This window comes from Rattus rattus, chromosome 6 (assembly GCF_011064425.1).
Source record: "Rattus rattus isolate New Zealand chromosome 6, Rrattus_CSIRO_v1, whole genome shotgun sequence".
Classification (NCBI taxonomy): Eukaryota; Metazoa; Chordata; class Mammalia; order Rodentia; family Muridae; genus Rattus; species Rattus rattus.
The window spans coordinates 73,722,573-73,749,855 of NC_046159.1; the positions used below are offsets into that span (position 1 = coordinate 73,722,573).

A 27,283-nucleotide genomic window follows, 5' to 3' on the forward strand; every position below is an offset into this window, starting at 1 on the left:
AACTCCAACTTGTCCCACATGCCTAAGATAAAGCAAAGACACTAACAGAAACTGGGTTAGCTCACTCATCACTTAAAAGGTCATGTTTAGTAATCTAGTGGGAATTCTCTCACTGTAATTCAATCTTGTATCAAAATTCACCTCTAGGCTGCCCTTTGGCGCCTACCAGGTGTTTTGTTTTTCTCTATGAGAAGAAACATTCAAATGCCCTGGCTTAGGCACAGATGTCAAAGCCTGAAACCAACAGGAAATGTATATGTGAAGTGGAGCGAGCAGGTGTTTCTGAAACTGTTTACCTTTATCCACACCACGCAAACTTGCTTGTTTTGAAAACTTACTTTATCAAATTTAGCTCATTCTGCACCAAAGTTACTGATGAACCAATTAAAAATAATGCACTCCTAATACCAACAGTCTAACAGCACCTAAAGCATAGTTTTTAGAGATCACTTTCAGAGTAATAGGATTAATCAAGTAGGGAAAATGCATTTCTTTGTTTGCTTGCTTATTTGTTTTTTAGATAGGGTTTCCCTGTATAGCCCTGGCTAACCTAGAACTATGTAGACCAGGCTAGCCTAGTACTAATAGATCCACCTGCCCCTGCTGTGATTAAAGGTATGCACCACCACACTGGGCTGGAAAATGTCCACTTAAGACTCAGTCCTGCTTAGTTTCTATTCTGACACTTGATTCAGCAAGAATCTGGACACCAACACATGTAACTAAGTACAATCTTCAAAGCAGAAGCTAAGCTGAAGAGCTGACTGCTAGATATCATGCAGCATTAGCGTGGGAGGAACCAGGGCTCGCTGCACAGGGATGTGTAACAGAATGGACTTGTGAGGCCCTTGTCAACCATCACTGAGCTAGTCAGTCTGCCTTCCTCTATGAAGCTTTTTCTAGGCACTCTGATGTTTACTAGGCAGTTTATCTAACCTCGAGACTAAGGGAAATGAGAAAATTCCAGTCCCTTTTAATGCTCATCAACTCCCATACAACTCAATAGAGCAGCTGGGAGTGAGGACGCCTGAGCTCAGCAATACCGCCCTCACTCAGACAGAAAAGACCAACACCGCAGCAAAGGTCTCAGGAGCACGTGTCCTTGATCCAATAAAGGAGACAACGGGAACATTTACCTGGTCGTCTCCGATTCCTGAGTGGATCCCACTTATCTGATATAAACTAGTCGGGCAAAATTGATTCCCATCAGTACAAATTCTGTAGTGAAGACAAAGGATCAAAATGGCACAGTCATGTTTATTTCAACCTTCAAACAGCACAAAGAAGTGACAGCTTCTGATACCAAATCATACAAGAGTTATTGGAGGAACAAAACAATACTAACATAAAGAAAATCATTCAAACAACAAAAGTAAGTGCTTTACATCTCAGACAATGCTGTGCGCTTGCTGCCAGAGGGCGTTTCCACCAGGGGTTTCCAACAGCAGGACCAAAGCAAAGCCAGGATCTGAGAGAAGGTGCATTCTCACCTGGGAGTTTATACCCAAGTCACTAGAAACCCGACTGCTCCACTCAGAATTCCTGAAACCTGATCTTAAAACGTAACTAAGATTTGGGAGTGGTAACAATGAAAACAACCTCAAAACAGAAGAGTGTGGCAAGAAAGTAAACAGTAAACAAGGTTTCCCATAAGGCATCAGGAGACCTGCTGGCTGACTCCTCACTTTTCACCAGCTTAGAAAAATGTTACTTCTCAGCAAACCCAAAACTTCAGAAGGTTAACCAGTAGGTTCAGTCAAAGCTTTCAGAGACAGTCCTGATCTCTTATTTTTATTTATACATTTTTTTGTTTTTGGTAAATGTTTCATATAAAACATAAAATCAAGTTCTATTTTATAAAAAACTGAATATTTTAATAGTAAAAATATATATTTAAATTTCTTTTTTAAAAGACACATAGCAATACTTCATAAGACTGGATTTGACTACCCCACCCTCACGGCCAGCCATCCACTCTGGCACTGTGGACAGCTACATGAAGGTACATTAAGGCAAAGGCTCCTGGTGAGGCATGTCCACTGTGCCTGGGCTGGAGACTCAAAGTGAGCACCCTGCTCCTCACAGGGTTAGAAGGGCTTCTCCCTCACGTTCACTGAGCCATCCTGCATCCCGAAGTAGACTCTCTCTGCCATGTTGATGAAAAGTCCTGTGTCCACCACGCCTGCAGAATGAAGAATCGGTACATTTAAGTTCAGCTTCCCAAGACCAGGCAAGCATCAAGTGTCCCTGAGAGCAAACATCACAAGCCAGCACCAGACAAAACACAAACTGAAAGAAACTGGAGTTATCTTTGTTCCTTCCTGACACCTCTTCCTTCCACTACATCATGGCTTGCTCTGTGTATCTAAATGTGCCAGCTTCATCCCACCGTAGACCCTCTGCTCAGGTTGTCCCCCTGGCCTGCCGCTCCTCTTCACCCTTCCATGAACCTGCTAAAGAGATCCTCCCAGACTACGCTTGTGATATCACTCCTCCCAGGTATTTTCAGTCAACTACCATCCTTGAGAGTCTTCCTCAGAGAAGAAGAAAATCACAAAGCATACACCTGATAAAGGAGTCACATCAGAATACAGTTCCTAAGCCGCTAAGTAGCAAAAACCCAATAAAAGAACTAAATGGGGGGCTGGAGAGATGGTGCAGCAGTTAAGAGCACTGATTGCTCTTCCAGAGGTCCTGAGTTCAAATCCCAGCAACTACATGGTGGCTCACAACCATCTGTCAAGGGATCTGATGCCCTCTTCTGGTGTGTCTGAAGACAGCTACACTGTACTCATATATATTAAATAAATAATTAAATAAAAAAAAAAACTAAACAAAGACTTCTTAAAAGAAGCAAACTCAAAAAGCATTCAAGCTCACTAGTGACAGGGCATGACAACTACTCCATCACCAGGATCAGTAAGGACAGGTGACCAGAATGTGGAGGCACAGACAGGAATATTCCTGAAGCCATCATCCAGATCCTGGTTCAATGAGAGACTCTGACTCAAATTAGAAAGGACACAGCTGGCTTCTGCACATACATACATGGGTTACACACATGCACTTGCATGCTCCTGCACACACTTGTGTTCACACAACTTGCACTCACACACACATGCCCACACACATAGTAGCATGAAGAGATCACCACATTGTTTGTGCAAACATACTAACAGTGGAATACTCAACAATGAGAACTAACTAACTATACATGGCCTTCACAAAACTGTTCACATATATACATACATTACAGTGGGTTAACTCCAGCCAACTGTCAAAGAAAATGGAAGTGAACCCAGTGTGTAGAGAAACATGGGCCTGCACTGGTAAATTGGCACTCTTATGTGGGGAGCAATTTAATGTCATCTTATAAAATCAGTCTAATCTTTTGATCTGGTACTTCCATGCTAGCACAGGATACAAAATGCAACAGGGATCTGGTTAAGTAAATTGGGTTACACAGCCACAAAATTGAAATATCACCATTACTTTTTAAAAAGAGTTATTATATATAATACACACACACACACACACACACACACACACACACACACAGAGCTGTCTTCAGACACACCAGAAGAGGGCATCAAATCCCATTACAGATGGTTGTGAGCCACCATGTGATTGCTGGGAATTGAACTCAGGACCTCTGTTACAGCAGTCAGTGCTCTTAACCACTGAGCCATCTCTCCAGCTCTTACCATTTTATTTTTTTTTTTAAGTAAAGGTCAGGGGCTGGAGAGATGGCTCACCAGTTAAGGGAACTGACTGCTCCTCCACAGAACCCAGGTTCAAATCCCAGCACCCCATATGGCTCACAATAGTCCATAACTCCAAGATCTGACACCTTAACACAGACATGCATACTGGAAAAAACACCAATGCACGATAGAGAGATAGAGAGATAGATAGATAGAGAGATAGAGAGATAGAGAGATAGATAGAGAGAGAGAGAGAGAGAGAGAGAGAGACAGAGACAGAGACAGACAGACAGACAGACAGACAGACAGAAGTAATGTTATCGCTTGTGAGTGAAAATGAAGATAAGAAAGAGGGCAGAGTACAACCTAAGCATGGTATGCCCTTACTTGAGTTAAAAGGGGTGAGGCAGGGGAGTTTCAACTTGTGTTTTTGTAAAAGATCAACTCAGAATAGGCCATACAATTCCCTTAGTAACACTAGCTGCCTCCAGACAGGGTACCTGGTTGCCTGATGATTGGTTGGGGTTAGGGTTGGAAAGCGCTAGCCACTGTTTACCCATAATGTTGAACAAGGGGTAAAGGATATAAAGGGACAAAAGAACAAAGGGTAAGTTAAAACATCCGTGGACAGCCCTCAATACGCAGGCAAGACAGAGGCTGAGTCACTGAAGGATGAAGGTCCTGGCACAAACCTAGAGATTTCTGAGGATGGACAAAGCAGTGTTCAACACTCATTTTGATCAGCACCTCTGTAGCACAGCCTAGAAGCTTCAATCTGGCCCCAGGGAAAGTCAACCCCACTTCAAAAGCTATAAAGAAAGTCTAAGGCAGCAGTCTAAGGCATGATTCTGGAGCCTCAAATTAATGAGTTGCTAGGAGGGACTGATTCCCCTCACCCCAAATAAACTCCAGAAGAAAAGGCAGAGCATGCTGAATGAGGGCAGAGGCAGGACCCATGAGACACAAATGGAGACTTTTCTCTGCCTGTCTGCCTCGTGCAAATGAACCTGGGAGACACAGGAAAGCCTGCCGTGCCCTTGCCCTGCGAGTCTGTCTAATATAATAGGTTAGAAATAAGAGAAAAGGAGACAAACCAGGGTGGACCTGTGGTCACAGTCCATCTTCCCCACACTACACTGTAACTGTAGTCTCCAGTGTATAGTCTTCATGCATAGGAGAAACCAAGAAAGGCCTCAGGAAGAGTAAGAGAGCCCCCTAGTGGGCTCAGCAGGAACCAGCTTCCCACTCCACCCTGGGTCAGTCTGCATTAACCAGGCAGGTGCACTCTGCCTACGAAGCATGACTTCCACATCATCATCCTCATGTCCTCTTGGCCTTTTAGAGAGGCAACACTAAGCAATAGAGTGATTCATCTGTTTCACTTAACGGATGAGGGAAAGATTGTCAGAAGACTAAAGACGGCAGGGGCTGGACTTGGAAGAAGAAGCTGCCTTATTGCACAGCATATATTCAAACTGGTTTCATTCCCAACCAGCACAAATAACTTACAATCTAGAAAATAAAAATAAAAACAGGCAGTGGTGGTACAAACACACCTTTAATCACAGCGATCAGGAGGCAGAGGCACGCAACCTGTGTTCAAGGCCAGCCTGCTTTACAGAGTGAGTTTCAGGACAGCCAGGGCACAGAGAAACCTTGTCTTAAAAGAATAGGGGGCCAGTGAACTAGACTGTTGGGGAAAGGTGGCAATGGGGGGGGGGGGGGAGGGAACACCCAAGGAGGGGGAGGGGAGGGGGATGTTTGAAACCGGAAAGGGAATAACACTTTCGAAATGTATATAAGAAATATTCAAGTTAATAAAAAAAAAAAAAAAAAAAAGAATAGGGAGGCTTGTCAGTGGGCATTGAGATGAGATTTCATGTAGCCCAGGCTGGCTGCAAATTGATTATGTAGCCAGGAAGTCCCTGACCTCTGATCATCCACCTCTACTTCCAAAGTTCCAGGATTACAGTCATGAGTCCCTGCGTGGGCACAATCTAGTGGTTCATTAGTGGAAACAGCAGTACATCCTCCCCTAGGGACTTTAGTCATCAAGCACTGTTTTAAGAGGTGACCTAATTCATTTAATCCCCACAGTGACCCCACAAGGTGGGTACTACTTTTGGCCCTTTTTAAAAAGGAGAAACTGAGGCACGGAGCTGTTTGATAGGGGACATATTACTCATACTGCTAGAGCATGGCAGGGTTAGAAGTCCATCCAGGCAGTCTGTTCCAGCATCCACTCAGACACTGCACTCTGAAAAACTGCCCAGCTATGGCTTCGATTGCTCCTCTGCATGGAGAACGACGCCTTTCGATCACCTCCTCCTGTAGATCCCTCCTACATCTGGCCTGCCAGACTGAAGCCTGAACGCCAATTCATCTCTATCCAGCTCACCCAGCCTTCACCCAGGTAGGTAGGTCCTCAACTCCTACCTGATTATCCTGTGGCATAAAGTCTATGCTTACACATACAGTCTCACTTGAGCGAGTGAGCGTTCAAGTTCAGGGTCTTGGGGCTGGAGAGATGGCTCGGCGCTTAAGTGAGCACACTGATCTTGTAGAGAACCAAGTTCAATTCTGAGCACCCAAAGCAGAAGGCTCACAACTAGCTGTAACTCCATCTCCAGGAGATCAGACGCCCTCTTCTGGTCCCTATGGGCACCTGCACTTAAGTGCACATACTCACACATATAATTAAAAATAACACAAATCTTAAAACTTCAAGAGACAGAAAACCTAGAGCTCTCACCTTGCTGTTGTAGTTGTTAGGTAAACCACTTAGCTTAGCTCTGGGCCCATGTGGTCCCCTGTTAACTACCTCATCTAAGTGGGAATTTAATAAAACTTTTTAGGATGCTAAGCACTGTCTAGAAGACGTGGTCATGTACACAGATCAATACCATATCTAAGAAACCACCCTACCTGACAAAGCAACCCCTGTGGACTGGACTTTTGCTGTTCCTCCAGCAGAAGCAGCACTTCTGCATCTGCAGACGTGGCTTCACACAGCCTCCCCCAGGTTTACATCAGCTCTAACCTAGGACTAATTCCATGTAATAGAGGCGAGGCATCTTGCCTATGATACGCAACCAGTGAATGCAGGTGAACTGAGTCACCTCCTCCACAAAGGTCGAAGAGGCTGCATCAGCCTCCTGGAAAGGGGAGGGGTCTCTCCCAGGGATGGTGACCTTATTTGAAAGCAAGCATCTCTGACTGCCATCAGCTCGGAGGCTATCCCAATGCCAACAGACTATAAAATATATATACATCAGCACTATTTCACAAACCAGGGGGAGGGAGGTGACTCAAGTACAAAACCTCAGACATGGTATAAACTGAGCACATGGCCATGCTGCCTTCTGTGGCCTGAAAAGGGGGTAGTTATGAAGGGAGTCACTGGGTGACATCCAGGGAACACCCAGCTTACCTGGAGTCATCTTGATAGCTGTGTTCACTTCACCCCATTTATGTACCCGATCGAACTTCCAGTCCAGGATAAAATTCCCATTATCTGTCACCACAGGCCCCTAGAAGACAATTTTCCAATGACCAAGGATGAAAACACAGGTAGGCAAAAGCAAGAAAGATGACAGTCAGACAGATGTCCCTGCTCTGTGCTTCCTAGAAGGTGGCTCCATGAAGCAGAGGTGAGCAGGCACTTTGGAGTCCTACAGACTAGGATTATGTCTTAATGCCATTGAATTCTCTGAAACTTGTTTCTTGAGTGGCAAAAAGGGGGACAGAGATGCAAACGGGAAGGGCTCAAGGCAGTGACATTTTCAACTTAGCAGAGTGAAAACCCAGAGTATTGCCTGCCAACATGGCTGCATCTCCAAGCTTAGCACAAGCAGCAGTGCTGTAACGTAAGGCTGCATGCCTTCTCGCAGCACACCTTCTCCATCGGCAAGTCTCGTTAAAAGGATGGGCGGACAGACACTCAGGTGAGATAGGTGAGGGGACGAACAGTTTAGCTCTGAATCCAGAATTCCTCAACACCACTGGACACTAGAGAAATCAGATTGCTTAGTGACATAAATGTTGACTGTACACAGGCAGAGGTAAGTAAGTAGTAAGACTCCTCTACAGCCTGGCATGGAGCAGTTAAAACTGTACAAAGGTAAACCAGGTGTGGTGGCTTCTATGTCTTCTAATCCCAGCACTTGGTAGGAGGCAGAAAGATCAGGAGTTCAAGGTCATAGCGAGTTCAAGGTAGCCTCTCTAAGTACTAAGGTAAGGTGCTGCATAACCAGTTATCCCAGCTTCTTTCTAAAGAGAAGTCAACAAAGTATGTCAGGGCAGTTATTAATCACTTCATTTTCTCTATCTCCCAAATTTTTCTAATAGCTACACACAGCTACACATACTTCAGTTTGGGATCATTACATTTGGTTGTTTATTTAAATACGAAAGAAAAAGTTCTTTGTAACCCACACTCAGAAGCTAAAGAGAAACATCTCCACGGGGTATCATATGTTCACACCACCACCACCCCCAGAAAGTCTACCTCCTTAGTGATGAAGTACTTGCCTAGCATTTCCAGAAGCCTTGAATCCAATGCCTAACTGGAAAAAAAGAGAGGGTAGGGCTACCTTGTACAGAAAGTTCCTGGAAAAAAATCATCTTCCTCTAGCCTTCTGTACTTGGATTGACCAATTGGAACTTCAATGGCTTTGGAGTTTAGCATAGACTGCTACTAATCCACAGGCAGAATATCTTGGGCCATCTACACTCTTTGAAAGGCAAATGCACTGTGGTTCACACCAACCAAAAGGCTAAGAATGCTACCAGAGGTAGGGCAATGGTGGGGCTTGCCTTTAATCCCAGAGGCAGGCAGCTCTCTATAAATTTGAGGCCAGCCTGGTCTAGAGCTAGTTCCAGGACAGAAATGGAGGGGGTGGGTAAAATTTCCCCATTTTTCTATGACCTACCTACCTTGTGTTTCCAATGTATTTGAAAAGTGTCATTTGTGACCTTTGTTTTGTCTCTGTACAAACTTAAAAGTGTTACCTCACTGGAATGCAGAATTTGGAATACCCAAATGTGTGTTCCCAGGCCACAGTTATTCCTATTTGCTCTAAAGTAAAATTATCTCTTATCCTCTTTGAGATGGGAGTTGTACTCTTGCAATGATAGCCTCAGAAAGAATGAAAGAAAAAAGAAAAATACCACACCACAAACCCTGGACAACCTTGTCCCCTCAGAGCTTCCCAAAAGACAGTGTTTAGAGGCCATTCACAGGGCAGTCCAGACCTCAAGCAACCCCGAGCAATGTCAGGAAAGAACCACGCCCCCTACTATGGGGGAAACTGAGGGGTTAAGCGTGCACCAAAGGCTTCAGGACCTAACTGACACAGAAAGAACGAGAGCAGCACACTGAGTCAGGGTGCTCCGGCCACTTACTGCCTTGTTGACAGCCATTCGAAGTTCCACCTCACCCCCAAACTTCTGGGTCACAGCTCGACTCACTGGGACATAGGCCATTGGGATGACTTCAATAGGAATCCCCTTGTGCCACCGATCCCCAAGGTTCTTTGAATCTTTCCTGGGAAAAATATCAATGAAATTAAATAAGTTCAATATACAAAACCAAATTCAGGCTAGGGGCTACCTAGACAGCTGGAGGGGAACGAGACTAGGACAGTTCAGGGCTGCTTCACACTAAAGAGACTTGATAGACAAAAGTGATAAAATCTGCTCTGACGGTTTGCCAGCTAACCCCCGCCATCCTTGCAGCTGTGGTATTTCCTGAGTAATACAAATGCAGACAAAGTTCAGAACACTGCCTCCTCTCTCAGGCTCCCAGAAAGAGAATCAGCCCGGTCAAAGACTGAGCATAACACAGTCATGTGTGGAAAAGCCTGACCCCAGAGGAAGCAGGATGTGCTGAGTCACCACCTGTGGACGGTGCTTGCCCTGCTTCCTGAGGCTCCCTGTGAAAACCTAATGAGTAACACATGCAGAGGAGCTCTGGCTACAGGGTGACACTGCTTCCTCCCCATCCCCAAACATGAAGGCCCAGCTCAATGCAAGAGTGCTGAGTGCTGTGGTGATTAGCAGAGTCACTGCCTGTCATCCTAGAGAGCAGGTAATCCTCCACAGGCTTCCTCCTCTAACGTGGGATGACACTTGGGAACCCATACACCTTCTCGGTTCAATCGAAAAACCCTGGAACAGTACCTGAAATCAGCGATCACAATGAAGCGACTGGCATAACCAGCCACAATCTTCTCCTGGGTCAGGCAGCCTCTGACAGGAAAAAAGAGTGAGATCATCTTCATTTGAGAAATAGGATCAGATATGGGTGTCCCAAATGTGTTCAATCCTGACACTTAAAGAGAAACTGGCGGGCTGGAGAGATGACTCAGCAGTTAAGAGCACTGACTTCCAGAGGTCCTGAGTTCAAATCCCAGCAACCACATGGTAGCTCACAACCATCTGTGGTGGGATCTGATGCCCTCTTCTGGTGTGTCTGAACAGCTACAGTGTACTCACATACATAATAAATATTTTAAAAAAAAAGAGAGAGAAACTGGCTTCCATTTTTAAAGAGCCATCCTCACTCCTATAATGCTACTTTCTAGTAAATGAATACAGAAACATTTGCCTGTGTCTGGTAGAAACCTAGAAAGTAGACAATGGCTCTATTCAGGCTAAGCACTTCCCCTCCAACAGGCATCTAAGAAGCACTGTGTGAGGGAGATGACTCTGGACATATCCTGAATAGATGCCCAGTTTGGAACACCTGCCCTGTGGACTATGTGACAGCACCAGGCCAGCCATACTGAATTGTCTGGCCTATTGCTACTGCTCCCTAGAGAAATCACTTCACACCTGCAACAAGGATTATGTAATACATTTTAAAAAGTGAACATGTGTCACAAATGTTTCCAAATAAAGGAAGAGGACCCTCCAAGTGATTACAGGCTTCACAGCTTTAACACAAAAGGCACAGACCTAACCGTCTAACCCAGGAATGCACTGTGTGTAGACACAGACCATCTCACTGAAAAGGCCCAGGTTACCTGTCAGCAGATAAACACTAATGATCAGAAATGCTAGCTCAACGGCATATGGTATCAGGGTGCTGACAGGAAGAAAAACTCATGTGTATCAGGAACAATTGTTTACTCAGTACTCCATTTCACTTTGCTAAGGGTTAGCTGACAGTCTCTTTAGCAACAAAGTCCCCACAACACTCACCCACCACCCTTGATGAGATTGAGCTCAGCATCCACTTCATCAGCACCATCGATGGCAAGGTCGATCTGTGGAGGCAGGGAGGGAAGAGCCTCATGAGCTGAGACAGATACTGTGGGGCTCCTGATCAAGCAGGGGTAGCTCATCAGTTCTCAGCAACACCGTTAGGCAGGCCCACTCAATCACCCAGGAGACTAAGGCCCCGCAGAGTAAGGTGCTTTGCTGGAGACACAAGGGAAGGGAGCTGAGGGCCTAAGACATACACTGTCCAGTTCTTAACCACTGCAATTGCTTCCTTCACTCTCCATAAACAAAGTAAAATTGTGAGCATGCATTCCCAAAATAGGCACCATCATTCATTCCCAAAGAACCTAAAATACTGGCTCTGAGGTGGCAGGTAAGGGCAAAACATTTAAGAGACTGCAGTTTGGGGCTGCCCAAAAGACCACAGACAGCGGGACTGGTGCATTCAATTCCCGGGAGACCAATAATGAAAGAGCAGAGTAAAACCGATCCCAAAGACAACTAACGTGGGCATATAGAGACAATTTCTCAAATGAACAAGATTACATGAAGACATCTCCACAGACGACAAACATTCAATGCACTCTTATACTGGAAACTATTTCTGCCCACAGAACTCCTCCAGGAGGTCCTTCCCAATTTTCACCAGGCACTCCACATGGCATGAACTGCTACACCCTGTCCAAGTCTCACTCCATGTCCATTCCACTATGCCCAATCACTCCAGAAAGTCTGGGCAATACCCATGTCGCCCACATACCCATATCTACTACCTTCCCCCCAAAGATCCTCTGTTGGCCCTGCCATGGAGCCTGGGCAGCTAACCACAAACCTAGCCTCCCTCTTACTGTAACACTGCTCTAGAGCCTTGAGTGCACAAGTTAAAATTCTGCTTCTGCCACCTAAGCAAATGACATACCCTTTCTATATCTATCCCCTGGGACAGTTACAGTACTATCAAGATTAAACTTAGCCCCACACCTAATGACAGCTCAGGAGTTCCTGGGGTGACAAGGGTGCTCACTCTCCAGAGCTCCAGTCCCTACTGGAATAGCCTTGAATTTAACAGTCTTTTTCCACAAATATTGGCTTTAATTGGTTTTCAAGTGGCTACAACTACCTAAGGAATGACTTTTTCCTCAGCTTAGGTGTGAGCTCCGCAGGCTGGCACACTTATGAGAAGGGAATTTCAGGAGACCATGGACCAACCCTGGAACTCTCCAAATCCCCTTTACTATGCCTGTACTGAGCCCTGAAGCCTAAGTCTTTGGGAAGCTAAACCTGTTCTATGCCTACACTGCCACTTCTTTGCTTGTGAGTTTAGTCAGAATTAACACTCAAGGCCCCTGAACAAAAGTGAATATTGGCTCATGTCTTCTGGACCTATCAAGATAGCTGGAGTCCATGAACAACTAGAAACCACCAAAATAAAAAGGAGAAGAGGACAATCAGTCAATCTCTCAATCTCTCTCTCTCTCTCTCTCTCTCTCTCTCTCTCTCTCTCTCTCTCTCTCTCTCTCTCTCTCTTACCTCCGGGTGTTGATCCAGGTCACTGAGGGTTAAGCCATACTGTAGGATAAGCTGCCTGGCCTGGGGAGGACAGAAAAGGCAAGCACAGTCGTTTATACTAAAATTGTGACAAGGATCTGCAGAATTCTTTTGCTATGTCAAATCCTAAAGACTGACCTAGGTTCTCTCATATCCCAAACTTGCTTACTGATAGGCGGGAGATCTATCCCCATGAAGAGCAATACTGACCGCTACTTCATTGCAGGAGCTGGAACCACGCAGCACAAGGGGACACAAGACAGTTCCAGAGGTGAGCTAAGAGCTGTCCCTCCCTGACTTGGGAAACAATACCAGGATGCTCCAAAAACTTCTAACAATACATTTGGGAGGCTGAGACACACAGCCAATTCAAACTCAGCCTGAGTTATCATAGTAATGCCCTGTCTCAAAAGACCAAGGACTGGCAATGGACCTCAGTGGTACAGCATTCTCCTATCACCTCAAAGGCGGCAGGTGAGATCCTGGCATGAGCAGGGGCAGGAGATCTGAGGCAGGTGCAGGAAGAGCTTCAAGGGTGGAATCCCAGGGAACTAAGCAGATCCTTCCCCACAGCCTCCTCCCTCCCCTCGGACCTCTCCCTCACCCACTGACACACCCAAAACATTCTTTCCTAGAAAACCATGCTGGCCAGCCAGGGAGCCAGATCCTCCTGGCAGACACCACATTCACCCCTCCTGTGGACCCCTCAGCACCCACCCCGCCCTTCTACGCTTGGGGAGGTGGGGGCCTGCAGGTGTTATGGCCAGCAGGGAAGCCATCAGGGTAAGATAAGAATGAAACTCTGTGTTTGCTCCATCAGCACATATACTAAAACTGGAACGATACAGAGAAGATTAGCATGGCCCCTACACAAGGATGACACGCAAATTGGTGAAGTGTTCCATACTTTTGCACACACAAATTCGAAGTGTTCCATATTTTAGCAGAGGATGAGCCTTGTCGGACATCAATGGGAGGAGAGGCACTTGGTCCTAGGAAGGCTCGATGCCCCAGTGTCAAGAAATGCCAGGGCAGGGAGGTAGGAGTGGGTGGGTGGGGGAGCAAAGGGGTTAACACTTGAAATGTAAATTTAAAAAAAAATCCAATTAAAAAAAAAAAAAAAATGAAACTCTGTTCAGCTCGACTTAGTTGGCCATTACTGGTTCAAACTTCCATAGTCTGACACACCTGGTCATTTGTTTTACCCATATTTAAGCACAGCACAATTTTGGGGGGGAAGAATTTTCTGATAACCACTAACTCAGTCCCATGAGTATAACAGAGAGTAAGACAAGTTTACACTAAAATCCTTTAACGTACACCCAGCTTCTTTCTCAGAATTGGGTACTGTTGCCTGAGACAGTACACAGGATCAGGGTCTAGGGACAATGGCTGAGAGAGCATAATGCCTGTGGGTGTCAGGACAGGCCTGGCCGTAAGATAACCAGGAAGGTCAACTGCATTCCTTCCCAACATCCCTGCAGGACAGGTAAGCGTCTTCTTGGAAGACACAAGCCTGTATGTTTGACTGTCCCTGGCTTCTCTGGTGCTTATCTTATGTGGAGGACTCTTTGCCCTCTATGCTACCCTCTCCCCGTTCCTGATGTCATTCCCAATACTTCTACCTCGGACTCCCCCTCCCCCAGTACTACACCCGGCAGAAACACAAAGTACCCTCTTCTAGGCAACCACCCAAAGCCACCACACACGCTTAAGATCCAGAGAGCAACAGGAACTAAGGAAAAAACTTATCAACAAAGACAAGACCAGATATCAACCTAGAATTAGAATCATACCAAAAGCAGATGCCCAAGCACCAGAACACAGTTACAGCCAGGACTCCCTAGTCTCCCCAGAGACCAGCAGCTCCACTACAGAAGCCTGGAGAAATGCAATAGGTGAAGCACAAGACAAGGACCTCAAAATGGCTACTATGACTCTGATGAGGGACCTTACTTAAAGAAGATATGATAAATCCCCTTCCTGTTAAAAGTCCTGGAGACACTAGGGATACCAGGGACAGATCTCAACATAAAGACAACAAACCCAAAGCCAACATCAACTTAAATGGAGAGAAGCTGAAAGCACTTTCACTAAATTCAGGAACAAGACAAGGCCATCCTCTCTCTCCACATCTATTCAATACAGTACCTGAAGTCTTAGAACAATAAGACAACTGAAGTAGATAAAAGGAACACAAGTTGGAAAAGAAGTCAAAGTATCTTTATTTGCAGAGGATGACAGTATACCTAAGGAAACTCCTACAGTTGATAAGGACTTTCAGCAAAGTAGCAGTATACAAAATCAACATACATAAATCAGTAGCCATATCACAAATTATTATCCTATATTCAAATGAGTAAGAGACTGAGAAATAAATCAGGGAAGCAACACCTTTCACAATAGACTCAAATAATATAAAATCTTAGGGTAACTCTAACCAGGCAAGAAGTGAAAGGCTTATATGATTAAAAACAAGTCATTGAATAAAGAAATGGAAGAAAATATCAGAAGCTCGTAAGTTGGCAGGATTGACATATAAATGCTTTTGGACATGTACCAAAGGCAATCTAGAGATTCATTACAATTGCCATCAAAATTCCAGCCAATTCTTCACAGATCTCAAAGGGGTAATTTTCAGCTTCATATGGAACCAAAAAACCCAGGATAGCTAAAACACTCCTGAATAAAAGAACTGCTGGAGGTGTTACCATCTCTGATCTCAGACTGAACTACAGAGCTACAGTAATAAAAACTGTGATTTTGGCATAAAAACAGACATGTTGATCAACTGAATTTGAATAAAGACCCAAACATAAATCCACACACCTATGGACAACTGATTTTTTGATGAAGAAACCAGAAATACACAGTGGAAAAAAGACAGCACCTTCAACAAACGGTGTTGGTCAAATTGGATGGCTCCATGCAGAAGAATCCAAATAGATCCATGTTTATCACCCAGTACAAAACTCAACTTCCAAATGGATCAAAGACATCAATTTAAGGCCAGATACACTGAAACTGATAGAAGAGAAAGTGGGGAATAGTTTTGAACTCAATGGCACAGCAAAGGACTTTCTGAACAGAATATAATTAGCACAGGCACTAAGATCAACAATTAGTAAATGGGACCTCATGAAACTAAAACTTTATGTCAAAAGACACCATCATCCAAAGCAGCAGCCTACAGAATGGGATAAGATTTTTAGCAACTACACACCAAACAGAGCACTAACATCTAAAATACACTTTACAAGAAAATCAAAAGCCTGGACATCAAGAACACAAATACCCAGTTTTAAAATGGGGGGTACAGATCTAAATAGAGGTTTCTCAAAAAGGAACACAAATGTCTGAGAAGTGCCCTCAGTCATCAGGGAAAAGGCCAATCAAAACCACTTGAGATTTCTCCTTACACCAGTGAGAACGGGCTAAGCTCAATAACACAAATGACAGCAAGGATGTGGAACAAGGGGAACACGCTTCCATTATAGCCACTATGGAAATCAGTGAGGCAGATCCTCAGAAAAAATGGTAATTATCTACCTCAAGATCCAGCTATACCGATTATGGGCATATGCCCAAAGGATGCTTTATCCTACCTCAAAACACTTGTGCAACCATGCTCATTACTGTTCTATTCGTGATAGACAGAAAGTGGATGTGAAGGTCCCTAGTTCTTACTGAAGCATAAAGAGCTATTAAGAGGCTGGTAGAAAGTAGGTAGGTTATGGAGTTCCTGTGAAGGACCCTAAGGGCTTTTGCCAGCCTTACACTCACCACCTCAGGTCAAGATTAGGCCAAGTACCAGCTTTTCGCCTCGGGTCAAGGCTAGGCCAGTTCCATTCTCCACCCACAGTTCTCAGGAGGAGCAGGAATACTCTAGAAAATCCAAAGAATATACTAACATAGTCACCTGACCCTCTGGTCCCAGATAGAGTTCGAATGCACGTCATATGCTTGCTAGCCAATAGATTCAAAGGTCAATATGCTTAGCCAATAAGTTTAAACTGCAACCTTGCTGATGCAACCTGTACCCCTATAAAGTATAAAAACTGCTTGTTATAACCATTCGGGGTCACCTTCCAGTCACTTGACACAAGGGGCTGACTGAAGGTCGACCCCAACACACCAGAAAATAAACCTCTTGCGTTTACATAGATCTCCATTCTCGTGTCTCATTTGGGGGGGTCTCCCAGTAGTTAAGACTCATTTTAAGCCTTACAGATGAAGGGACCAACGGATGAAGTGATAAAAAAAAATGTAGTATACTTACACAAAGGATTATTATTCAGCTGTTAAAATTAAGTTTATAGGTAAATGAATGAAACTAGAAAAAGATCATGTTAATATTGTTTCTGGCATAATGTTCTATTCTTGTTTTCTTTTTTCCTACATAACAGTTTTATTGATTCTCTGGGAGTTTCACATGTACCCAATCACATTCCTTCCCAGTCCTCCCATGTTCTTCCCCACTTGTGACCTCCTGTCCCCAAAGAAATAAAAACATGAAAATAAAAAAAGTAAAAAAAAAAAAAAAAACATCCTGAATGAGGTAACCCAGACCCAAAAAGACAAATGAAGTATGCATTCACTTATACATGGATATGCCAAGTCTGGCATGACCTTGGTGGAGACAAAATGACATGGTTCCTGCCCCTGGCAAAGGCCTTCATGTGGCTGCCATGGGCATAAGGCATGTTTGCATGATAATGGACACATTTTACATTCCTCCTTTAAGGAGATGACTCCATGATAATTAGAGACAGCACAGGTGCAGGAGGCAAAGGCTAATATCTTAGCAAACGCTGGGACCTTCAGGACAGCTCTTAAAGCTGTGAAAAATAACTTGAAAATATGGGTTCAAAAATATATAATTTCTCAAAAAATAAGCCCGTAATATGAATTATATGAGGGGCATCATGAATCTAAAGGAGCAAAGGCAACTACACTGTGAGCCAAATTATCAGAAAGATGCTAAGGAAGGAGATAAAGAGACTCAGGGAGTGGTAGTCTCAGGCGATCCCACCCAGCAAAGGCTTTTGTTTATGCTTACAAGGGCAGACAGATTTCTGAGTTCAAGATCAGCCTAATTTAGGTCCATGTGCTGTAGAAAAAGTAATTTCAGTACAGGTCCCCACCCAGTTAGATTATCGTCTATGCTTAACAGAGGCAGACAGATGACCTCTGAATTCTTTGGCAGTGTTAAAAGAAAATGTGTGCCTGCTGTCTCCTAAGAATTTAGGGGCTGGGGTCATGGGATGCTGATTCATAGGATAATCAAAAGGAAACCTGGAGTAAATGATTGGGCTTAGGATCTGCAAGAGATGATGACCTATCCAGACATTTTTAGAATAGCAAGAGAGAACTGCTTGGAGAACTGTCTTGAGCAGAACAGAGAGCTGTCTGAAGATCTCCAGAGAAAGCAGATCAGAGAGGAAGAAAGCAGATCAGATAGAGAGAGCAGGCTGGAAAGCTGTCTCGAGCATAAGCCGGCAGCCTCAACCCATGATTTGGCTTCAGGTTGTTGGCCCAGACACCCCTTCTCTCAGAACCTTATCAAAGCGCAGGCTGGTCCTCAACAGGGATGTTCCTTGTTAAGTCTTTGTTAAACATTATAATCCATATAACCACTGAGTTTAGGTAAAGAGTAAGAGACTGGGGATGGACTGGTTCACCTAGGAAGGGAAAATAGGGTAGTTACAAATGGATTTGGGGGAGGGGCTGGAACAGGAAGATAAAGTGGGATGGGCAGGGGAGCTGAGAAGAACAGATAAAACTATGGCTTCCAGATTCTATAGTGTTCCCAGCTCTTCCCCTGTACACAGCCATTCTGGGAACACTCAACGTTTCTTATAAACCCAATTGTTTCTCTTGGTTCTGTTTCTCTGAAGAACCCTGACTGAAACAGCCACTGGTGGACAGATGAAAACAGAGACTCTCAGTCTACTTACTCTCTCTTTCCCAGCTCCTCTGGTTCCCCATCCAGCTCTGCTATTGCATAGTCTAAGAGTGAACTACACTTACATTAATAACTTCACAAATTCTTTTTGTGAAGTTCCCTTCATCCCTTAACAGAATAATAGTCCCTGAGGCTAAAGACCACACAGTTGACTCTGCATACCCCTAACAGTGCCTAACTCATGAGAAAACATCAAAGTAACTGAAACAAAATTACACCCCATCTGAGCATGGTAGAATGTGCTTTTAATCTCAGCACTCAGGAGGCAGAGGCAGGAAGATGAGTCTACATACCATGTCAGCCAAGGCAACCCAGTGAAACCGGTCTTAAAAAAATTCTACCAGAGGAAATCATCCGGGATAACAACACAAAGCTGGAGTACCCATTCTCAGGAACCCAGAAGACCCGACAGTTGCTAAGACATGGGCGGGGACACAAATGTGAAGTACCTGGAAAGATGTGGGGATGCAGATGAGGTCCAGGTTCTCTTGCTTCACTCTTTCAGCTGTAGAGACAAGAGCCACACTGGTATTGTTCCATTCCCCACAATTGATTTTCTTGTCACACGTGCATTTCTCAAATCCAACCAAAGAGGAAAGGCCCATCTCCCACTGACAGCTGCCTCTGTGGACACTAGAGGACCTGGGAGGTAAGAATGGCCACTGGAAAAGCCGTTTCAGTGATACTGCTGCTGTTGTCTGCAGTTTGCTAAGAGCTGTGGATACAACCTTTTTAATCCAGATAGCCCAAGAGATGAGTTATAACTATCACCCTTTCTTTGCACACGAGGCAACAGTCACTGAGAAGTAAATTACCTTGGTAATCAGCTAACCAGTGGCTGGAATGTGGTCTTTAGTGGTCTTTCTTCCCTTTTCCCTTTTTTTTTTTTTTTTTTTTTTGGGGGACGACTTAAGACAGGGTTTCTCTATGTGGCCCTAGCTGTCTTAGAACTCTTTAGACCAGGTTGGCCTTGAACTAGATCCACCTGCCTCCCTCACAGCTGGGATTAAAGGTATGGGCCACTACTGGCCTTCTGGCTGCCAACTTTCAATCTTAGCTACAATCCTACCTTGCCTTTCCAGGAAACATCAGAACTTCACTTTATATTTATTAAGAAATATAAAAAAAAAAGAAAGAAAGAAAGAAATACAAGAATCTATAGGCCCCAGAGGATAATTAAAGGTTGGGAGAGGGATATATTAATTTTAATTTTAAAATTTTAGGAAATCTTAATTTTAATGAGTCTTAAAAAAGCTGTTTTCTAAAAATGTCTAGTCTTTTTGATCTAGTCTGTCTCTTGGATGGTTTCGATGTTACTCCTGTGAATCCATAGTAATTCCTGTGACCTAGAAACTCTCCATACACAGGGTTAAGGCAGATAAGAACTGGACACTGAATCACTGATCAGTCATCACCTCTGTAATATAGCCACTTCCTGATCACAACAGGAACCTGTCTTGTGCCTCCTAGGCCCTGACCCTTGGCCCTGCCAAAGATGGGCATTTGGGCAGGCCTCTCCCAGCCTTTGTTTTTACCAACAATGAGCAGGGTTGTAGAACCTGTTGAGCAGCCACAGGAGCTGATAATGCCTGAGCCTTTTCTAAGTACAAAGAGGACTCAATCAAAGTGAAGTCAACACCTACAAAAACCAGCCACCAACTGCAGGAGCCTCATCATAGACAGGACACAGTGACCTCAATCTGTCTGTCTGAGAAACACACAGGCTTCAGAGGAAACCTGAGACCAACACAGAAACCCTGCCTCACCTAAGTCAATTTCTCCCCTCTGGCTATACACAATAAACACAGGCATTGGTCCCCCCAAAAATCAGCTGTAGAGGACGAAGAATTCCTCTTTCCTAAGAACAGAAATACTCAACTAACCTCCGATGAACAACATGCTCTTCCCATCTCTACAAGGCTGAGTGGGAACTGAGACAAACGCCACACCTGCGCCCATTCCCTCCCCTTCCTCCACCTCCTAGTCTCACGAACACACAAGAAACACCCAGTACAGTCTGAGAATGAGAACGCACCTATTCGCTGCACAGCATGGACAATTGTAGAACCACTTCCAATTCCCAGCACTTGGTTATTCTGTCAAAAAAAGGATAGAAAAGTAAAAGTCATTACTATAGTAGTTGTACTAGACTTTTAAAGCATTGAAATCATCATGAATAATAGTACAGGTGCAAGACAGGTACTTGTGCCAACTTCACAGACACGTAACCACTGAACCTCAACGCTGCACTTTATCCTGCTGTCCTCTTTCCTTTCTGACCCTAATACCATCCCCATTCAGCATTCCTCCATATACATACCCCAAATTAATAATTGGTGGCTCAAGTACTTACACCATATAACGACCCCACAGTAACTGAAGCTGGCCTCACAGAAATGGCCTGCAAATAACAGTGAAAGATTCCTGACCAATCTTGGGGGGTGGAAGGATGGAGGGAGGGAGGGAGGAAGGAAGGAAAGGAGTGTGTGGAGCCTGGGTAAGCATGGGAAGCTGGGCCCCCTGGCTTTGTTCTCACACAAGCTCAACTCTTAGAACACAGGAGACTACTGTCTTCATAACTGTAACTCAAGAAAGCTCAGGCTACCATCCAGAACTCTGCCCAAGCCAGCAAAAGAACAGGGTAGCCAGGTAGGGTAGGAAGTGACTTCAGAAGTAATCTTTCTTCTACCCAGCTAACACCAAGGGGCCCTACTTTTCATAGAAGGGAATGAAAGCTTAGGAAGTCTTTATGTGCAGAGCATTTCCATATCAAGAATCTGAGCTGGAGGCCTGACACTGTAGGACTGTTAGGTCCAGCCTCACCCCAGAATGCAGATATAATGGTGAAAAGTACAGGAAGGATTTTACTCCATGTAGCTACACTAAGAAGACACAAAGCAAGCATTTGGCCATCGACAGGGCACTGATGTGAGCTTTGATTTTTGCTAGGAGGGAGGGAGCAAGAAAGACACATAATTAAGCAATGTTAGTCAAACTCTGCTGTTTGATCACTATCACAGTTAAGATGTCTGCTTTGATGACATCCTTCTTGCTGGAGGAAATAAACCCAGCATGAGATGACTGCTCCTATTTAGGGGGTGACTTCATCACACAGCAATAATTCCCTAGCTTCCAACACTAAGCCTGCCATCTTAAGAAAGAGGAGACACATGTGGCCCGATGATGGGACCACAAAGAAAATCCAAAACATAACACTAATCATCAGGCTCCCAAGCAACTTCCTAGCACACCCTACTTCAGGCTACGGTAAAACCAACAATGGAACAGCAGCTGATACTGCACACTGCCTGGAATCACAGTTCTCAGCCCATGGGTCTCAACCTAGATAGATATACCAGATATTCAGATATTTACATTATAGTTCATAATAGTAACAAAGTTACAGCTATGAAGTAGCAATGAAAATAATTTTATGGTTGGGTGTCACCACAACACGAGGAATTATATTGAAGGATCACAGCATTAGGAAGGTTGAGAAACAATGACCTAGAAAACCCACACTCGGGGTTGGGGATTTAGCTCAGTGGTAGAGCGCTTGCCTAGGAAGCGCAAGGCCCTGGGTTCGGTCCCCAGCTCCGAAAAAAAAAAAGAAAAAAAAGAAAACCCACACTTGCTTTCCACCAAAAAGTGATACCAAGAGGACCTGCATATCTTAATAAGCCAAACTTCACAACCACCCCTATGACCTAGAGACCCACTAGCTCACTTGACAGATGCGTGCAACAATCCAAGAAAAAAAAACTGTGAAGATTTTGAAGTAAGCCAAAGATTAATAGATTGCTTCAATAGAATTGTAGGACCCGCCTGTATTATGCAATCCTACAAGAGTATGTGCAATTAATTTTACAGCTCTGTACAGGCTGACCTCAACCTGTAGAAAACTGTTAGCATATCTTGTCCATAAAATTTAATTCACTGTGTTCTGAGATGCAACTCGTCATCACCCTACATTTATTATATAATAAATTCTTGTCTTTAAAAATTCATTTAATTTTATTCACGTCATTTAATTTAATGAATTGAATAAATATTGATATAAGAAATTATTGTCCTTATCATGTTACCTTACAAAGAAAATCATCTTTCGACCTATCGAACACACACACACACACACACACACACACACACAACTTCACATTAAACAATTCAAGGAATTAGATTGATGAAAGAGCACGGTTTCTCAAATTTCTTGGAGTGGGGACAACTATTAGCAATTCACTTGGCAAGAGAAAGGCTATTGTGAAACTTCCTCGTAGGAGGAAGAAACTAAACCCATAGTATGCACAGGGGTAGGCCCCAAAGCACTAGAGCCCCACATCCCCATGCCTCATTTGGTCCTTCTCAGAATTAAGACTAAATCTAAAACTAAAATACAGAAAAAATGACCAACAAGTACAAAGAATTTAGAAAGGCAAACAAATCAAACCCTAATGCCAATCACCCTTAACACACTACAAATGTTTCTAGCTGGTCCTCTCCTACCTACAGTAGACTTCACCCATCATTTTCTGTGGGCTTTTGTGGAGGACAGGGCAACATTAAAAGCCCCTCAAACAAATAGTGGCACTGTACAAGCCATGGGGTTTTTAAACAAGGGACAGAGGGAAATTCTACTTTTGCAAGGAAATCCTCACATAAGCTTTAGAAAGTCACAAGCACTTAACCCAGAAACTTGAGGCAGTCATCCCTGGCCAGTCCAGTCGCTGTCAGGAACTGGCCTGTGGTCTTGCCTGTTCATCAAGTAGCTAGTTGTCTTCACATGCCGGATGCTTGACAGAGCCACTGTGGGCAAATTTCTTGCCTGCTTCACTATGTATCATGATCAGCAGCAGCTCCTGGGACAATAGAGTAAGGGTCTTCCCGAGGTTTCTGTTGAATTCTTGTAGAGACAGAATCCTCAATGCTGGCAGTAAACAGGCCATCACCCTTACGTGCCCCAGCAAACGGGTGGAAGACAGGGGGTTCTGGATACAGGACACACAGTAGGATTTCTTTTCCTGGGTAGAAATAGCCTGCAAAAGGTGGCTGCAGAAGGAGAGGGATGAGCACTAGGACATGAGGAGATTCAATGGCTGTGCGTTGTTTATTGAGATAGAGAGTCTCGCTACATACCCCTGGCTGACTTGGAACTATGTAGACCAGGATGGCCTCAAACTCAGAGATCTGCCTGCCTCTCCTATCAAGTGGTGGGATTAAAGACATACACCACACCCAGCAATATATGTTTTAAATCTAGGAGGCATCACACCGAGTAATGTATGTCTTTTTTAATCTGGTAGAAGCCCAGATTACCATACTCTTCCAAATTCCCCAAACACACCAAGAGATTCATCCCACCAGAGTCACTCACAGATCTCACCTGCTAGGATGCACTCGAGAAAGCAGTGCACCTACTAAAGTCATCAGCTGCCCCACAGACTCAAAATGCGAGGAACTCAAATAAAGGAACCGAACACAATATTTAAAACAGCTAAATGTCAATATGTGAAGTATCCAAACAATGGTGAACACCTCCATTTCTTAAAGCCTGGGTAAACGTAACCTGACAACTGGGAACACAGGACCTAAGCCGAATCTGATTTCCAGACTCCTCACTAGCTCCTATCAGTCCCAGCAGTCAAGTAGCACGAAGGTCAAACTTAGTGCTTCAGACAGGCTCTATTCTAGAAGGTGAACTGCAGGGGTCTGCAGATCCTGCTGCCTTGAAACAAAATGACAGACCCATGAGTGAGTGCCCTAGCCAAAGCCAAAAGGTGAGACGCTGCCTGCAAACTGGCCCAACAGCTGGTAGCCCTTCTAAAGGCAATGCTATACAGCATGCCATCAAGACATCAGGGTAATCTCACGAATCTATGAGACTGGCTTCGGTGGGCTAAGCCTCTTGGTGTATTTGGTGAGTTTGGAATAGTATGTTAGTAAAACAGGCTTCTACCAAATTAAAAACACAAAAATTGCCAGGCATGATGATACACTCCTTTAATCCCAGCACTAGAAAGGCAGAGGCAGGCAGATCTCTTTAAGTTTGAAGCCAGCCTGTTCTACATAGTGAATTCCAGGGCAGTCAGGAATACCTAGTAAGACTCTTGTCTCAAAAAAACCAAAATACTAATAATAATATTAATATTATCTGCCCACTAGTTTCCTCAGGCTAAGCCAATCTCAAATCGAAGCCCAGGCACCACAGAGAGCAAAGATGAAGCAACAAACCATGAGGATAACATAGCCGTGTACAGTAACCCATCTGAGGTAACTACACTTTTAGTATCAGGCAGGTCTGGACCTGGTGACAAAGATTCAACTGAGAATTCAGAGTTCATCTTCAATGAAACAGAAATAGTCACAATGGAATGAATACCAGCAGGCTAGGGAACTGGAAACCCCACACTCAAGAGAACCTAGGAAAGGGGCCACCAAAACCCACAACCTCCAACCTCCATTCATATCAGTGTTCCCATTCTACACATCTCACTGAACGCTGCCTAAGCAGCTCTCACTGTACACAATGCTGAATGTATAGATAACGTTAACTCTCCTCCCAGAGCTCACAGCGAGTTGGGCGAGAGAAACACAGAGAGGACTAGAACATAGGTCACGCTGAAGAGTCTGGGAGCCGTAATCAGAGGAAGCTGAGTGTATCACACACCTATAATGCCAGTCCCTGGGAGGCAGAGTCAAGAGGATAAAGCTGAGTGGTGATACACACCTTGGTAGATTTCAAAACCAGCAGAGTCCACATACAAGTTCCTGCCTTGATATATGCTAACCTGCTACAAAGTAAGAGGGAGGAGGGTTTCAAAGCCAGCCTGAGTTTCAAAAGAGGAAGAGGAATTGTCCTCTCCTAGTCTCCTTAGGAAGCCAAGAAAAAACTGAAAGTAGTCCTTTGAATATGGCCAGAACATCCGGTGAAGGCTTGCAGATTTCACTTTAATCGAATACATAACAATAAAGCAAAGGTCAAGGAGACTTGCACCACTAAACATTAACGGTTTAACTAAGATAACGAGCTTTCCTAAGGTATGGATTTCATTTACCAATCTATTAAGTCACTTCGTGAAGGCATTTTGAAATTTCTCTTTACTAAGTAGTTCCAGTTTTACAGCTGTGGCACTGAATTCCAAACACAGAGCAGTATTACACATTTTACATTCACGCTCATACCCCACAACCCTCCTAAATGGAGTATCAAATCCTATGCTAAGATGAGCAAAGAGCTATACAGAACAGAAGAACAGAAGAGCAGAAGAGCCCCGCCTGAAACAAAAATGGTGTTCTTCTGTTCAGCAGGCAAGCCGGAGGTTATCAGACCCGGTCCCGCCCACTCAGGCCACCCTCACTCTTGGCAGGGACATAGATAAAGCTCTAAGAACATCATCTTTGCAAAGTAACTTTGTATAGCACTGCGTTAACAAATGAAAAGAATTCCCTTTAACAGAGATACGGATTCTGGTAACGTGATCTAAGAAATAGGAGTTAACAAATGAAAATAATTCCCTTTAACGGAGATATGGATTCCAGTAACGCGATCTAAGAAATAGGAAACATGACCGGGAAACTTCACCACAGGGCAACAGAAGTAGTACAATTAAGATAATTAACCTGCTACCAGACAGCAAACCCACCTACACTAAGAGTCCACTCACACCACACCCGCCACTTAACAAACAAATGGGGACTCAACCATACTAAGTAACTGCAAAACATCTGGACCCCGCCTAAAGAGCAGCACCTCCAGATGTGTCCATCTGGCCCTGTCAACAGTAACCTGACGGCTTCTTTGTAAAGACTACACAAGCTCCTCAGCAGGAGGAGCTGAAAAGCCTGTTTGGAGTAAAATTTCAAAACACTTCGCAAAACAGCTCTCCACTGGCTTCCCGGTAAGCGAGAAGTGAAGAACAGCAGCCTCGGGGCTCACCATTTTCAATGGACTTGATTAGGAGGCACGCATTAACAGCCTGACCAAGACTCTAAACCGGGTAATGCCCGGCTCTATTGTGCATCCAGTTCCAGCCGGACAGGAAATCTTTGTAGAAAAGGCTTTAGTTGGGGGAGAGTTGACACCCACCCATTCTCTGTCTAAAAGGCCTTTCAGGGGTTGGAAAGAACAGCGTGGATTCGGGTACAAGGCTCACCCTCTCCCTTCTCTCGCAACCCTCGCCCTTTCAGGAGTCAGGCGCACCCTGGCAGTGCCCTAGGCTGGCAGCACGAAGCCATCACGCCGCCACCAGTTGCCCACCTTCACGTGGTTCTCCACTGCCGTGTGGCTCGCCAGTTTCTTAGCCTCCTCGGCCTTGGACATCGTGGAGGGGGCCGGGCCGCCCGCGCTCGTGCCACCCTTGTCGCCGCGGGTCTCCGACTGTGTACGCCCCGGCAACTGCACGTGGGAGCCCGAGAGGCCCCAGTTGTTCCCGCCCCCACCCGAGGCCGCGCCCCCGGCCCGCCCGGGCAGTGGGGCCAGGACCCGCCCGTAGAGGGTGCTGAAGGGCCCGGGGCGCTGCATCCCGCCGCCTCGCTCCAGCCTCTGCGGCCGCCCCACCCCCAACTCCTCCGGAAACCGGCTCGCTTGCGCAACCTGGCTGGCGCGTATTGCTATATGTGTGTTGCTGGGAAATGTAGTCCTGCAGCGACAGTGGCCCCAAGCCCTTCTGCAATCGGGACTACAAGTCCCACAATGCCATCGACCTAGTGTGCAAATCGCCCGCCTTGACTTCAGTATTTCTGTCCGGAAGGTCCGGCTAACTGCTATCTAGGAAGCTACCTAGGGGTCAAGTGTTTACAGAACCTTTCTGGCTGTACGCATGTTCTAAAAAAAAGAAGAGAGAGA

The 27,283-nt window shown here is 44.9% G+C and overlaps 1 protein-coding gene and 1 non-coding gene across 2 annotated transcripts; one reads left to right on the plus strand and one right to left on the minus strand.

Annotated features, from left to right (window-relative positions):
- Positions 1-1,237: 1,237 nt before the first annotated feature.
- Rpia (ribose 5-phosphate isomerase A) lies at positions 1,238-26,985 on the minus strand. Its single transcript, XM_032906334.1, has 9 exons — positions 26,696-26,985; positions 20,477-20,537; positions 18,891-18,946; positions 12,459-12,518; positions 10,908-10,972; positions 9,885-9,953; positions 9,108-9,249; positions 7,135-7,234; positions 1,238-2,182 (listed from the first exon to the last, which is right to left on the minus strand). Exons 1-9 carry the CDS (start codon positions 26,957-26,959, stop codon positions 2,088-2,090), a joined length of 912 nt encoding a protein of 303 aa, XP_032762225.1. The 5' UTR covers positions 26,960-26,985; the 3' UTR covers positions 1,238-2,087.
- LOC116904810 lies at positions 13,281-13,387 on the plus strand. The gene has a single exon (XR_004388461.1). It is a non-coding gene; the product is annotated as a U6 spliceosomal RNA (small nuclear RNA).
- Positions 26,986-27,283: the final 298 nt, after the last annotated feature.